Source organism: Perognathus longimembris, chromosome 1, assembly GCF_023159225.1.
Source record: "Perognathus longimembris pacificus isolate PPM17 chromosome 1, ASM2315922v1, whole genome shotgun sequence".
Taxonomy (NCBI): domain Eukaryota; kingdom Metazoa; phylum Chordata; class Mammalia; order Rodentia; family Heteromyidae; genus Perognathus; species Perognathus longimembris.
The window spans coordinates 151,973,597-151,990,120 of record NC_063161.1 but is presented as its reverse complement, the minus strand read 5'-3'; the positions used below and the strand labels follow the sequence as shown (position 1 = coordinate 151,990,120).

General features: G+C 37.7%; 1 protein-coding gene and 1 pseudogene across 1 annotated transcript; one reads left to right on the top strand and one right to left on the bottom strand.

The window, feature by feature from the left end:
• Nucleotides 1–3,731: 3,731 nt before the first annotated feature.
• LOC125348361 lies at nt 3,732–4,826 on the top strand (annotated as a pseudogene).
• A 6,637-nt stretch (nt 4,827–11,463) lies between these two features.
• LOC125353061 (olfactory receptor 1N2) lies at nt 11,464–12,423 on the bottom strand. The gene has a single exon (XM_048348520.1). It carries the CDS (start codon nt 12,415–12,417, stop codon nt 11,464–11,466), a length of 954 nt encoding a protein of 317 aa, XP_048204477.1. The 5' UTR covers nt 12,418–12,423.
• Between the last annotated feature and the right edge of the window lie 4,101 nt (nt 12,424–16,524).

Here is a 16,524-nt window from a genome sequence, read left to right as displayed (position 1 = left end):
ACCAATGGCATCTCAGAGAGGTTTTTCTAGTAGCCAGTATCATTTGTAGCAATAGATGATTTGAGTTGCTCCATATACTTCAAATAGCAAGATTTATATTGCTAGTCTTCAAAACCTTTACATAATTACTTTTGTGGTGCTGGAAGCACTACCCCTGAGCATTCCAACCCCTCGCCTTAAATTTGAGCAATGCTCCTGTGTGTGTGGTCAGTGTCTTATGATGGTTTGATTTATATCACTTTGCTACCAATGGAGTCTGGACATCTTTTTATATGTCAGTTGGTCATTTGGATACATTCTTTGTGTGAAGTGGTTATGCAAAGATTTAGCTTTTGTCCATTACCTCTCTTCTTCCATTGGTTTTATATGTCCTTCTACATTCAGAATATATATATATGTGTGTGTGTGTGTGTGTGTGTGTGTGTGTGTGTGTAGAGAGAGTATATAATGTATATATAATATATATAATATATATGCCAGTATACTCTAGACAGTCTCCTGTCACTCTTGAGTCTCTTTTATACCATCTATCTAAATAATATAATTTGGTGAGCAATAATTTTTAAATTTAGTCTAGTGTCGTCTTTACTTTCTGGATGGCAATTTGGAGAGGTTTGCTTTTAACTGGTTAAATTTATAAAGATATTCTCCCATATTATTTTTAAAGCCTTGTTTTAACTTTTGTATTTCTATCTGTGATACTTCTGGAAGCCTTATGGGTTTATGGTGAGGGTTTTTGTCCTGTTTTCTTCTATAGTGATATTCAGTTATGCCAACACCATTATTGAAAGGATTATCTTATTCCTTGATGCATTATTGTTTCATAACTGCCTCCTATTGACGGGAGCCAAATGGCTGTCATATTGTTACATGAAAAATCTATAGGGCTCAACTGAAAAGAATGTTTGGTTCCTGTGATATCTCATCTATGCAGGTTGGTCAGTCTTGATATCCTGCTTGGCAGTACATACTACCCTTCATTGAAAATCACCCACCCATAACCTTCTTGTAACATACATCTTGTAGTTTAGTAACCTAGCAACCTAACAGCCCTGCTTACGTTAGCTACCCTTTTCTAATCACTATATAAGCTGCTGTGCAAAAAATAAAGTTTGAGACATTGATCAGAATCCTGTCTTGGTCTCCTTCTTTGTGTCTGGTTTGTCTCTCATTCAGGTCCACTCCCCCTCGGGTTCCTGTTGACAAAACCCCGCTGGCTGGGGCATCCTATCAGACAATTCTCTGTGTGGAATTTCAGTGGGTTTTCTATCCATTTAATAGTATGTAGCACATGCACATGGACACATCTCCAATATACTTACAATTAATTTTTATTGATACATAAAATTATACTTAAGGTAGGCTACTTTCAATTTTGTAGGATTTCCATAGAAGTTGTACCAGTTACATTTCCAATAACCAGTGAATGAGGGTTCATTTTCCCTTGTATCCTCATCATTATTTTGTGTGTGTATGCCAGTACTGGGGCTTGAACTCAGGGCCTAGTGCTCGTGCTTGGCCTTTTCCTTCCTGGCCTGGAATTCTACCACTTGAACCATGCCTTTAGTCACAACTTTCTGCAGTTTTATTTGAGAGTAGAGTCCCATGTGTTTGTTTGCCTATGCTGGCTTGAACTACATCCTCAGAATTTGACTTCCTAATTGACTAGCATTATAGGCATGATACATTGGCACCTGGAGAAGAGGCCTTTTGCACATCCCAGTTGCTTACTGGTGATTGACATGGAAGCATCGTAGGAGAGAAATCTTGTAGTCAAAGTTTCCTCCACTGAGAGCAGAAGATCCTTCATTTTTAAATCTCCAAATCCCAGAGGTGTCCCCTCTCCACTGATTAAATGAATGACCATCTTGAGAATTGCTGTGGCCTCAAAAAGCTGGTTGTGACTTGGACTCAGAATCACAGATTCACAGACACAGATCTGCTTGGGTAGGGAGGGTGTGTCGTGCCATAGAGGGAAACTGAGGGGGATTTCATTGGGGGAGCTGGAGCCAAAACTCAGCTAGAGGTAAGAAAGACTGAGCTGTGTGAGTATGAGTGGAAGTCTGACAGAGGACTTTGTGGGTGGGGCATGCGGGATCATGTGGCACCCTCTGCCTTGCCTTAATAGCACAAACTGCTTTAGTTTAACTGCTTTATACATGCTCAGAGGGCCAGAGAGATTGGTGAAAAGGAGCCACTGCTTGGAGATTTCCCATGTAGAACAATAGAGGAAAAAAATTAATTTCAACAAAGGATACTTAAATAACTAGATACCCACATATAAAAAATGCCTTAAATCCTTCTCAAATATTAACTGAAATGGATCACAATCTTAACTGTAAATGTTAATTGTAAATCTCACAGAAGATAACATAAGAGAAAGTCTAGATGAGCTAAGATTTTGTCATGGATTTTTTTAGATATACCAAATACAATATATGACCATAAAGAAAAAGGCTTGATAAGCTGTTCTTTATTAAAATTAAAAATAGATGTTCATGAAAGATGTTATGAAGAAAATAAAAATAGAGGACTATTGACTAGAAAGAAATATTAACATAATATATGTCTGGTGAGAGACTATTATCCAAAACATACTAAGAACTCTTAAAATTCAACAATAAGCCAACAAACTTAAACAATAAAATGGGCCAACCCAGGCAGGAAAGTCTTTGAGACTCTTACCTCCAATTAACCAGCAGAAGACTGAAAGTGGAGCCGTGACTCAAACTGGTAGAGAACTAGCCTGGAGCTTAAGAGCTCAGGAACAGCACCCAGGGCCTGAGTTCAGGCTGATGACAAACAAAATAAAAGGGGGGGGGGGGGAAATGCCCTAACAGACATCAAAGAAGACATATAGGTGGAAATATAAATATTTTGGTGTCCACGTATACCACACAGGACCACTTGGCCACAATAGTCTACATGGTTTTCTCCTCCATGCTAAATCCCTTCATCTATAGCCTGAGGAACAAAGACCTGAAGCAAGGCCTGAGGAAGCTCATGAACAGGAGGACCACCTAGGGAGCATGCTCTTCACAGACTTGAAAGTGGGATCTGCTCCTTATGCCTGATCCTTATGCCTGATCTCTCCTAGTTTCTTGGTGAATACGCATGGTTAGTAGTTTTTAATCCATGACAAACTTCTGAGGGCACTTATGTCTGTTGATACTAAATACCCACTTGGTCCTATATCTGCTTAAGCACTATGTTCTCATTCTTCCTCCTCTTTTTAGGGAGAGCATATTCTTCACTTTTAAAATGAACATTTTTTTCTTACAAATATTTCCTGAGTAGAGAGGGCGGAGTCAATGGACAGAAGGACTGTGGGCCTCGAGCCGGTGTGCAAGAGAATGGAACCCAAAGCCTCTGGCTCCCAAGTAGTAGGCAAGTAGTCGATCTGTGAGCTCCACCCCAAGTGTTTAGTAATGGCTTTTTAAGGGGAAACTCTCTGAATCTTCTTAGAAAACCTGAGTTTGGAGAAATCAAGCCCGAATTAAAATTCAAGAATCTTGTTCTGACACAAAACCCTGGAAGACTGTTGGGATCATTTTTCTGCCATCAGATCAAGCTTTACTTAAGGAATTTCATATACAGTTTTACATATGTGTAATACAAAGTATAATAATTCAACAAATTGAAAATACACAGCTAAAATTCGGATTTCAAAACTACTAAATTGCTAATAAAAGAGAAGGAAATAAGAATCCTCACCTAATATAATATCAGACATGAGTCAAAGCAGCAAAGAATGTATGAAAACGATTGACACTGTGAATCTTGACAAATTTATAAATGAGTTCTCACACATAGGAAAGAAAATGTTAGAAAACAGTGGGAAGAATAATTTACTGGATATTCAATTGGCAAAGTCTAATAGTTTATTAAAAATAATGCAAGCAGGGGCTGGGGATATAGCCTAGTGGCAAGAGTGCCTGCCTCGGATACACGAGGCCCTAGGTTCGATTCCCCAGCACCACATATAAAGAAAAAACGGCCAGAAGCGGCGCTGTGGCTCACGTGGCAGAGTGCTAGCCTTGAGTGGGAAGAAGCCAGGGACAGTGCTCAGGCCCTGAGTCCAAGGCCCAGGACTGGCCAAAAAATAAAAAATAAAAAAAATAAAAAAATAATGCAAGCAAAGGAAATCTCAATTTAAAAAGAATGTACTACTCTTCATAATATGATAAAAGGGCTACAACAGACCATTGAATATCAACACAATTTGAAAGGTGAAAATGAACAACTAAAAAGAAATGCTGATCTTATGAAAGAAAAGTTAAAATCCCATGAACAGGAATATAAAAAGAATATTGCCAAACTTCTAAATGAAATGAAAACCAAAGAAGAAGTACATTAGATAGAAATATGCAAGCTTTATCAGGATTTGCAAAAAAAAGTTGAATTTAATGAAGAAAAACACAAAGAACAAATGGAGCAAAAGGAAACGGAGATTTCGGAGTTAAATACAAAATTAAGGGCTCAAGAAAATGAAAAACAAAACGAAATAATGCAAGTACGTGTAGAGTTTGATGTCAAACTAGCAAGAGTTCAGAACAAATCAAAGTCATATGCAGATGCTACTGTTTTGCCCCAGAGTATCTACAGAAGGAAGCTTCAGCATCTTCAAGAAGAGAAAAATAAGGAAATTGCAGCTCTTCGTAATACCGTTCGAGATTTAGAGCACTGCCTTTCTGTTGGCAAAAACTTTAACTTTAAGCGAAAATGGTTTTGAGCACAGTGACAAATATGTTATTCATATTTTAAGCAATTAAGAAATTCACTTCTCTTTTAAGTATAAATACACTGCCTACATAATAAAAGAATAGAGACAGAAAAAAAAACAAATATTTCCTGAGAAGATGGGTCCCTTAGAATTCCTCACACTTCACTGAAAAAGGTTCTTTAATGTGTAGTGGTTGAAAAAGTCGGCAAACACTTGAAGAAAGAATGAAGAAATAGATAAATAGGATGATAGGAGGAAGCTTGAATATTACTTTTCTCATCTTGAGGGTATTTTTTGTAATTACTTGATCTCCTGTGACTGATATTTTTCCCCTTAAATCTGGTCCTTACTTTTTATTCTTCCTTTTTCATTGTATTCTCCCTCTATTGTGCTATTGTGGTTCTGTTTCCTTCTAATTTCCTCCTATACTTTACCATGCAATAAAAGATGCTAATAAAACAAGTCCCAGACATCTTACCGTGGAATTTATCAAAAACTTTCTTTTCTAAACTGTAGGTTTAAAACATGCTATTTAATACTTTACTCCAGAAAGTCTCACTCTCAGGACATTAGCCATAAAAAGATTATCATAAGTACATATTAACATTATCATAAAGGTGAACTAAAGATAATAATATGCACATATACATCTCAAAATGCTCTGTACATATCTGTAATAAATAAAATAGTAGCAACTTAAAATACTATATAGTTAAGATATTGAGAATGTTTCTGTGATTTATTGCACAGAGTGCAACCATATATAGCAGGAAGAAAGAATCAAATCTCAGTTAGAGTCTTGAAAAGTCATTAAGTTAGGAGGACCAAGATGTTGAATGAAGAAGCTGGACATGGTTGTTCATGCCTTGGCTACATAGGAGGATGAGATCAAGAGGACTGTGGTTCAAGGTCAGCCTAGGCAAAAAAAATGTCTAGGCTGTTCTCAACCAATAACTGAGCATGGTGACATGTGTCTGTCCCCCAGCTATGGTGGGAATAATGTTACAGGTATAGGATATGCAAAAGAATGAGATTTTATCTCAAATTAACCAATGTGAAAAAGGGTCAGAAGTATGGCTTAGTGACAGAGCACCTGCCTAGCAAGCAAGAGGCCATGAGCTCAAATTCCAGTACTGAAAAAAGCAAGGTACGGAAACAAAACATGAAAACATCACTCTATTACATTGAAAAGTGATATAAATACATGTGTGGAGAGCACTCGGGTTAAGAATGTAAGTGCATGGGGCTGGGGATATAGCCTAGTGGCAAGAGTGCCTGCCTCAGATACACGAAGGCCCTAGGTTCGATTCCCCAGCACCACATATACAGAAAACGGCCAGAAGCGGCGCTGTGGCTCAAGTGGCAGAGTGCTAGCCTTGAGCGGGAAGAAGCCAGGGACAGTGCTCAGGCCCTGAGTCCAAGGCCCAGGACTGGCCAAAAAAAGAATGTATGTGCATGGAAAACAGAAGAGATTTTCCACTTGCTTGCACACACTTATTTAAGCTTGCTCAAATAAAAGTTTATTGCTTATAGAATTTTAAACTACTAATTAAGTGGTCAGTGAAACAGTCATAGACTCTGATAATTACTACCTAAAGAGAAACTCTCAGGTGTCTGCCTATCTGAAGAAATGTTTGTTATTTTGGTAGATTTGACAATTTGGTAGGATGGATATATGGTTCTAGGTTCCAAAACTTTTCTTTGAGCCTTTAAAAATATTCCTACATTATCTTATTGTACAACATAATTTCAGCAAGAAATATGCAGTTATTCTAATTTTTGTTCCTTTTTAATGGTTCATCTTCCACAATATTCTACTGCATATGACTTTTATTCTGACTACTTAGCTCCAGCCCTGAATTTCAAAAGCTAGTCATAGTTCTTGATTGTATGTATTTCCATGGGTGATCTATTCAACCAAAAGGTAATGAAAGCTAGGCACCAATGGTTCATGCCTGTAATCCTAACTACTTGGGAGACTGAGATCTGAAGATCAAGGTTTGAAGCCAACCTGGGCAGTACAGTCCATGAGACATTTATCTCCAATTAACCACCAAAAAGCTAGAAGTAGAGCTGTGACTCAAGTGGTAGAGCACTAGCCTTGAACTAAAATGCTCAGGGACAGTGAGTGCCCAGGCTATGAGATCAAGTCTGAGGATGAACACAAAAAAATAATAAAAGGTAATGACACATTATACAAACAGCTCTAAGTCTTGATACCAAAACAAAAGGCATGATCTATAAAATAAAAATGATAAATTGAATTTCATCAAAATGAAAAACGTATCTATACAGAATCTTCTAGGTGGATGAAAAGGGATGCGAGAGAGAGAGAGAGAGAGAGAGAGAGAGAGAGAAAGAGAATTTGAAAATCACATATTTGGCAAAGTACTACTATCTACAATGTATAAAGAATTCTCAAAACTTAATAGTAAAACCTAAACAAGCTCTGCATGATGGTACAGGCCCATAATCTCAGCACTTGGGAAAGCTAGTGGGAAAATCATGGGTTCAATGCCAGCCTAGACTCCATAGTGAGACCTTGTTTGAAAATAAAACAAAACCTAGAGAAGGGAAAGAAAAACAGGACGTAAGATATCACAAGAAATGTACACACTGCCCTACTACGTAACTGTACCCTTTTTGCACAACACCTTGTCAAAAAAATTTGTGTTCAATTAATAAATAAATTAAATTAATAAAAAAATAAAACAAAACTTGTTAAATCGGAGGGGAACACCAACAAAAGACAGGAAGAGATAGTTCACCCAAAAAGGATGTAAATGAGAATACAAAAAGATAATAACCTCAATACTCATCTGGAAAACACCAATCAGAATGACTATGAGGTGAAGACTATCAATCATTATAGCTAAAATAAACATTGACAACACTGAATGCTCTTAAGGATCAGGAAAATCATTCCCAGTGGATCATTCATACTTTGCTTGATAGAACTACAAAATAATATGAACAACCAGAAAACAATTTGCATATTTCTGTCAGCTACATTTGCTCTATGATGTAATTTAAATAGGAAGTTTTATGTTGGTTTTTTAGTTAGACAAACTATTAGCAAGTAGGCACTTCAGTACTGAAGTCTCATACTGTGATTGTGTTTGGGTATATGTGTTTTTAAGTCCAGTAATATTTATTTAACCAAGTTGGATGTACAGACATTGGGGCATAAATGTTAACAATTGAATAGCCTCTTGATGGCTTATTCCCTTTATTAAAATGACCTTCTTGATCTCTTTTTACTAATTTTGAAGTATATTTTATCATATATTAATATAACTCTGTATGCTTTGGAATCCATTTCCTTCAAAGCTCTTTTTCAAAATTTCACCCTTTCCAGTGTTTTTTGTTTTGTTGGTAAGATGGATTTCTTGGAGACAACAGGTGGTTGTATATTGCATTATTTTTAAACTGTTTCATGGTTCTATGTCTTTTGTTTGGGAAAACTGAGTATTAAATTCTTAAGTTTGGTCTTTTAGTAGAGTCTAGATGTTGTTAAAACATTCCTTTCTTTTTAATAATTCTTATTTTTATTTTAATTTTATTGTCCAGGTGATGTACAGAGGAGTTACAGTTACATATGTAAGATAGTGAGTACATTTCTTGTCAAACTTGTTACCTCCTCCCTCATTTTTCTCTTGCTTTCCCTTCTCCCCAATTCCCCTCCCCCCCATTTTTACAGTTTACAACATATTCTCTTGTATATATTGCTGTTGTATTGGTTCAACTTTTGCCCTTTGTCTCACCATTTTGTATTTGATTTTGGTTAGGGAAGGGAAGGGGAACATCAAAATTGTGAGAAAAAAATTCCTTTCTTTAACCTTTGCTTTCCTCTACCTTTTCTTCTATGACTATTTGATCTGCTAAAACCTCCACAAAAAGAAACAGGTAAAACAAATAGGCTTGTATCTATTCAGGGAATTGACTCAATAATTCCTTTCCAATAATAATTCTCCCCATCAGAAAATCACAGGCCCCAATGGATTTACTGGTGAGTTCTACCAAACATGTAAAGAAAAATTCATACTAGTTCTCGACCAATTCTTTCGGGAGATAGAAGCAGAGGGAATACCATTTATTCTATTAGTTCATTGTTATCTTAATACAAAATTAAGTCACAGACATTGTAGGAAAAGAAAAACAAAAGACCATTTTCTCTTATGATGTTTGAATACAAAAATGCTCCATAAAATACTGACAAATTAAATCTGATACAGTACATAAAAATTATACACCAGGACCAAGTGTTATATACATGAGGTATGCAAGTGTATTATTTTTATAAACATTTGAAAAGCAATTCTTGCAAACTATCACTCAATAGGCAAAAGAAGAAAAAAGCACACAATAGATACAGCAAATGCATTTGAAAATATTCAATTACCATTCCTATTTTTTTTACAAAACCACAGTAAACTAGGAATCGAGTAGAACTTCAACTTGATAAAAGGTATCTCCATAAAACTTACAAATAACATTATACTGAATGCTAAGAAAATATCAGCTTTTCCATTAATATTGTGACCCAGGCACAGCTGTCTCCTTTTATTCAGCATCATTCTGGAAGTCTTAGCTAATGCAGTAAGACAATAAATAGAAATAAGAGACAAGATCACTTTTACAATAACATTTAAATTAAACAAGACAATATGTTGGGAATTAACTGTACAGCTGCCGGCGGGCGGGGGGTGGGGTGAGGAGAGAAGGTGGGAGAAGGAGGGAAGAGGTAACAACTTTGACAAGAAATGTATGCACTATCTTACTTACGAAACTGTAATTCCTCTGTACATCACCTTGACAGTAAAAATTAAATTTAAAAAATTAGAAAAGAAATAAAAGCATGCAGGTTTGGAAGAAAGAAATAGAACTGTTTGAAACTAACATAATCTATATAGAAAACATTTTTTAAAAATGGATTTTAAAACCCTCCTGTAATTACTTAGAAATTCTATCAAGGTTCACAAATATAAAGTAATATATAGGTAATTTTTTCTCATAGACCAACAATGAATAAGCAGAATTTGAAATAAAAATGTTTTTATGTAGACAAGCATCCCCTGAAGTGACATAGATATAAACATAAAAAATATGTACAAGATGTATATTAAAAAAAACTTCAAAATTTGGACCAAATAGGAACCAAATAATAACATAATAAAAGTAAATTCCATTTTCTTGGATAGGAAGATTCAACATTATCCATGTCAGTTCTTTCCAACTTGATTTACAGATTCAACTGAATCGAGCTTAAAGCAGCAAGACATTTTGTGGAAAATGATAATGTTTCTAAAGTTTATATACAATAGCAAATGCTCCAGAATAGTTAACACAGTACAGAAGAAGAATAACGTATGGAAATTACTATCAGGCATAAGGATTCACTATGAAGCTACAGTAATCAAGACAGAATAGTATGTACAAAAGAATATACAAATCAATTAATAGAATGAGATATAGAACCCAAAAGTTCATCCACATAAATAGCACCTAACTTGACAAGGGAACAAAAGCAATACAATGGAGAAAATATACTCATCAACAAATGGTATTGAACACTTGGACATGTGCCTGAAGAAATGAAATTGATACAGATTTAACACCTAACAATGAATATTCCATATGACAAAACATTACTCAGCCATAAAGAAAAGATAGGGGAAAAAAATCTTCAATGCACATTACTCAGTGAAAGAAACCAGTTTGTAAAGGGCATGCGCCGCATGACTTTAGGTACATGCCATGCTGTAAAAGACAAAACTATGGAGACAAAAAGATAAGGGATTGCCAGGCAGTAGATGGGAGAGAAGGAAGAATGAGCTTAGCACAGAGATTTAGCACAGAGATTTTTGGGGCATTGCAACTCTTCTTTTAGGGTATTGTGAAAGTGGATATACGCCATTATACATTTATCAAACCTATAGAATAACACCAGGAGCAAATGTCAATGCATTCTATGGACTTTGGGTGATAGTGAAGGGACAATAAAGATCAATCACCAGAGACATGTGCTTACAGTGGATGAGGTTGTGAATATTTCATGACTATAAATGTATGGAAAATTTCTGTTCCACACTAATTTCTACCAGGTAGAATTTGATAAAAAAAAAAAAATAGTTGCTCTAAAAATTGCCAACACACTTGACTCACCATTTTTCAAAACTTGGGATATATTTTAGGAAAGAACTCAGAGAACAACTCAGTTCTGAATAACAAATTGGCACATAGGAGACACTGAACAAATATTGGATTCTTTTGACCTCTCCATTGCACTAATGAAGGAATGCCTTTTATGTTAAACACATGAAACAGTAACATGAAACATACAGAATACATAGTAACTTAATTCATATTCCTTGGTTTTATCACTCAACATTACCCTTTAAATACACTCTCGCACTTTATTTGTCATGATCACCACAGCGTGACAAACAGAAAAAGAACACATAATGAAATTAAATTCCCCTGGTTTGGGCAAACTATTGATATCCCAAGATTCAGTTTTCACTCATCTTCCTCAATATCATATGTCTTGCAATATTCACCATGGCCAATAGATGTTGTTTTAGAGATGAAGAGTGTGAGATAGTATTCTACTGTTTGTAATAGTCAGGAAAGGAATAAAGTGTGTGTGTGTGTGTGTGTGTGTGTGTGTGTGTGTGTGTGTGTGTGTGTGTTTCTAATGAGGAATCACTGAAGTGATGGAGGGCAGGACTGAGTGTCAGTCATGGTAAGAAGAATGTTCTCCCACTCCCAAAAAGTTTCCCCAAAGCCTCCTTCATGTCTCTGTTCCTCAAGCTGTAGATGAACGGGTTCACCATGGGAATGACCACGGTGTAGAGAACGGCGGCCCTGCTTTCCCTCTCCGCAGAGTGAGTGGATGGGGGAAGTAAATACACACCCATCAGGGAGCCGTAGAAGAGCAGAACCACTGTGAGGTGAGAACCACAGGTAGAGAAAGCCTTCCATCGCCCTGTGGAGGATGAGATGCTCAACACAGCCTGGGCAATGCGGGCATAGGAGCACACGATCAGCGAGAGGGGAACAGTCAGGAACAGCATGCCCATGACGATGATCATCAACTCGTTGATGTGGGTGTCAGAGCAGGCGAGCTTCAGGAGAGCATTGGGGTCACAGTAGAAGTGGGGGATTGCCATCTGGGCACAGAAAGCCACCTGGGTCATCAACAGGGTGTGCATCAGCGCGGGACAGTTGGTTAATACCCAGCACAGGCCCAGCATTAGCGCGCAGAGGCGAGGACTCATGGCTGTGCTGTATTGGAGCGGCTGACAGATTGCCACATAGCGGTCATAGGCCATCACAGCCAGGAGGCAGTTATCCAGGCCACCGAACACAAGAAGGAAATACAACTGGGCGAGACACCCAGAATAGGAGATGGTCTGACTCTGCCTGTGAATGTTAGCCAGCATCTTGGGAACCGAGGTTGAAGTAAAACAGGCATCCGCTAAGGATAGATTGGCCAGGAAGAAGTACATGGGAGTGTGGAGATGTGGGTCGGAGCTGATGACCAGGATGATGAGCAAGTTCCCCAACAGGGTGACCAGGTACATGCCCAGAAAGACGCCAAAGAGAAGGGGCTGCTCCTCTAGCCGCTCTGAAAGTCCTAGGAGGAGGAAGTCTGAAACAGTGGTTTGATTCACTCGACTTGGTTTTCCCATCCTCCGTAGTTTTTATCTGCACAGAGAAAACCTTGTGATGCCTCAATATTTAATTATTAAGTCAGTTTAAAGTCAGTTATCTCTATGTCCAGAACTACACTGGGAGGAGAGAATCAGAAGATATAACGTATATATAATATGATCTCCTTGACAAGTGATATGTATATATACTATTTATGTATAAATATAGAGAATACAAATTCATAAATATATATGTACATATATACGTATATATGTACATATATTTATGTATAAATATATATTTATAGATCATAAGTCTCACCAGAGATGTAAAAAATACTTATAATACTTATATAAGTACATATGTATATACATAAAATACTTATAAAAAACTCAGAGCTAGAGCATTTGTGTAGTATGAAGACCTGTGTGCAAATACCAGCACCAAAATTTAAAACCCACAAGGTATTTCAAGAACAGTTAAGATACTACTCATCCCAACTTTTTTAAAATGTGTTTTAAGGGGCTGGAAATGTGGCTTCATGGTAGAGTGTTTGCCTAGCATGCATGAAGCCCTGGGTTCGATTCCTCAGCACCACATAAACGGAAAAAGCCAGAAGTGGCATTGTAGCTCAAGTGGTAGAGTGCTAGCCTTGAGCAAAAAGTAGCCAGGGACAGTGCTCAGGCCCTGAGTCCAAGCCCCAGGACTGGCAAAAAAAAAAAAAAAATAGTGCTTTAAATGCACTAACTGGGTTCTGAGGTAAGAGACCGGTTTGATTAGTAAGCATAAGTAGTTTGTGGGAGGTAAGAGCACTGGTGGAAAGATTAGAAAAGTAATTTAGGAGATGCATGATCTCCTTCACTATCCTTCCCCTTTCTCAGACACATGTGCATGCATGTACACACACTTACACACATGCATGCGTGTGCATGTACACACGAGCAGCCTTTCACAGTACAGATCAATTTTAAATATCTTCAAAGTCTCCACTTCTCACCTTTAACATGCACAATTCTCAGTGAGGAAATGTCAGATCTTTCTGACTCCAAGTTGGTCAAGTTGGGGGTCTACAGACTGCAGGGAGCGTGAGGAACATTCGAGGGCAACACCGTTTCATCTTCCCCAGACTGGAGGAGGACAGCATATTTCTTGGGGTTATAAACATTCCTGGTATAATCTCTCTCAAAGTGCTCATTAGAACCCACCTCCGTGTCAATGTGCAGCCTGCTCTTCAGCCAGTTCTGGCTGGGTCCCCCAGGAGCTGGGGACATCTCCCCCTTGCCTCCACTCCCTGGGGTACTCAGCTGCTTCCTCCACCCCCAGGGACTGGGTACTGAGCTGCTGGTCTCCAGAGTGTGGTTTGGGTTGTCTTGCTAGACTACAAAGCACTTCAGCCTGGCTAGTGAATCTCCTGGGAACTCCCTCCTTAGCCCTGGACAATTTCATTCCAGTGCTATGTGTTAGTTGAAACTAGATAGAAGGCGAAATCAAGGGCATGTTTTGATAGGAACACCGCTACTTTCGGCCTCCTCACAAGTTCAGATGTCTCAAATTTGGGAGCTTCTGTGAAGGGACACTGGACCTAAGTCCTTGTTCAGCTACGGCTAAAAAGTTACTCACATCTTCCATTTTTATTACTACAACAAGCTTAGGAGGCTGGAACTATTGCTATCCCATTTTATAGATGGCAAACACAATCAGTGAGGACAACAGCTTGACTAAGGTGTCAGGTTTCCTGTCTGTATGACTCTAGAGGTCACCTTCTTAAACACTACACTTCATCTCAGTATCATTTTTTGATTACTGGGACTATGCTTAAACGATTAACAATTTTATAAATACAAAGTCACACTATTAAAAAAGAACTCTTGTATTTCTTTTCTTATTAATAAAATCAAATATTCATTTCATTTGATTTGTTTTACAAGGCTGGTTGTAGAGCTCAGGGCCATTCACATGCAAGGGAATTGTTCTATCACTGAGCTACATGCCCAGTAACTTTTTTTTAAATTTTTATTATCAAACTGATGTACAGAAAGGTTACAGTTTCATATGTTAGGCGCCCAGTAACTTTTATCTTTCTTTTTTTCTGTTACTGTACTTTGAACTCAGGGCCTTGTGTTTTCACTTGGCTTTGTCACTCATGGCTGGCACTCTACCACTTGTGCTACACTTCATTCTGGCATTTTGCTGGTTAATTGGAGATAGGGTCTCAGCAGATGGACTGGCTTTTGGTATATGACTTCAGCATTCTGAGTAGTTAGGATTACAGATGTGAGCCACCAGTGCCCAGCTGCAATGGGAAAACACCTAATTTTTAAAACTTTTTCCTAAACTTAACCTATAATTTTAATGCTCTATGTCCCTCCTGTCTAAACTATCATTTGTCCCTCTATGCATTAATCCTGAGCTTTCTCCCAAATGTGAAGAATTATTTCTCTCAAATGTGAAGAATCACTGTGCAATGCGATTTCTAACCTGCCAGAAAGCTGTATCTTCATTGGGAGCATTAGCTATGTCTAACTTCGGGCTACAATCAAATAAATAGGTCATTTCTGCTATGTCTCAACCTCTTTAACTCTAAAATAGAGGTAATAATGGTGTCTGCTTTATGGAATTATTATTAGCATTAAGAGAGACAATAGAGTTAGGGCTTTTAATATACTGCTTGACACACAGTAGCCATGAATAACCAGCACATTTATTTGTGTTATATTAAGGCACTTTGGTATGCTTATGTGTTTGCAGTCCATCTCAGCACTCCTAAATGAGCACTTCTTTACTTGGAGTTTATGTCTTTTTTATTATGTTCAGGAAAGACATACTGCCTGATGTAAAGCAGGTGATGTGTTCGATAGCTACTAAACCACAGACCTATACGATGAGGGAAGTGTCACTATCTGCGGTGACCGGGGAGAGGAGATGGTAACAGAAGACTGAGGTCATGACACTGTGGTTTGGGGCACCAGGGGATCTGAATCAATCGCCAACTTCAGGTGCTTGCAGTCCCATTAGCACGTGCTTTACTGAGTTTAGTACAGGGAGTAGTGCAGAAAGTAAGGTATCATTATCCTTGAAGTTACAAACACTCACTTGACATAGTTTTGTACACAAGTGATAAATTACTTCCTCCTCTCAGGAAGGAGAGGTAGGCGGTAAACAACTTACAATTTGCAAAAGCTTTTGTCTACCCTGAGTCTCCCAGACAGCTTGGGGCCCAACCAACTTACAATTCTGGTAGCTATCTGAATCTCTGTTAAAACAAGATGCTTTGATCTTTCCAGAGAAACCCCAGCATTCTGAGAGTCTTGTTAGAGAATGGTGTTCCATTTCTCTTTGTCACTTTTTAAATCTCATAGCCTGGTTTCCAGAGTCCCACATTGTATAATTAATAATAAATTAATTAATTTGTATATATATATGTGTGTGTGAGGTTGCTTCTAATTTCATTTATAGCTTCTCTCTAATTCATATATGAATGTACAGATATAAATGTATTAATTCATATAAATATGAATGTTCAAACCCTTATAAATATTTCCATCTAAAACAAACATAAAATGCAAATGCTTGAACTCCTGGTTCAATGTTATTGTTGTAGGGAGAAAAGCTGACTCCATCTTGATTAGGGAAACATGGTAGCAATTGTTAAAATGAAGTTAAATATTAGGTGACCTGATCGCAAAATTCTGCTTCTGTAAATGTTTAAAATCATTTGTTGCTTGCTCTACCCCCTACATCTGTACTATGCTTCTACCTTTATAAACCCCAGCTCAAGGACTGTTAGGGTTTGTAGTTTCAGTTCCTGAGTCTGTGCTACATCCCTGGTCAGTCAGTTCACTTTTTACTTCCCCAATAAATCCATCTTTGCTTGAGACTGTCTCTGTGTGGTGGACTCCGGAGGGATGTGGGTTTGAGTCCCACTTGGGGTACCTCCCCTGGACCCCATAGCAGTTATTATGAATTTTCACCTCAGAGAATAGCTGATCTGTTGACACATTCTGAAACAAATAATGACTTTTAAGAGGGATATAAAGTAGTCACTTGAAATATTTTGATTGAAATTCACATAGATAGGTAGAAAGATTCATGGGTAACAAGTCTAAAATGAACCATTGAGTGAAAGTTATTGTCATTTAGATGGG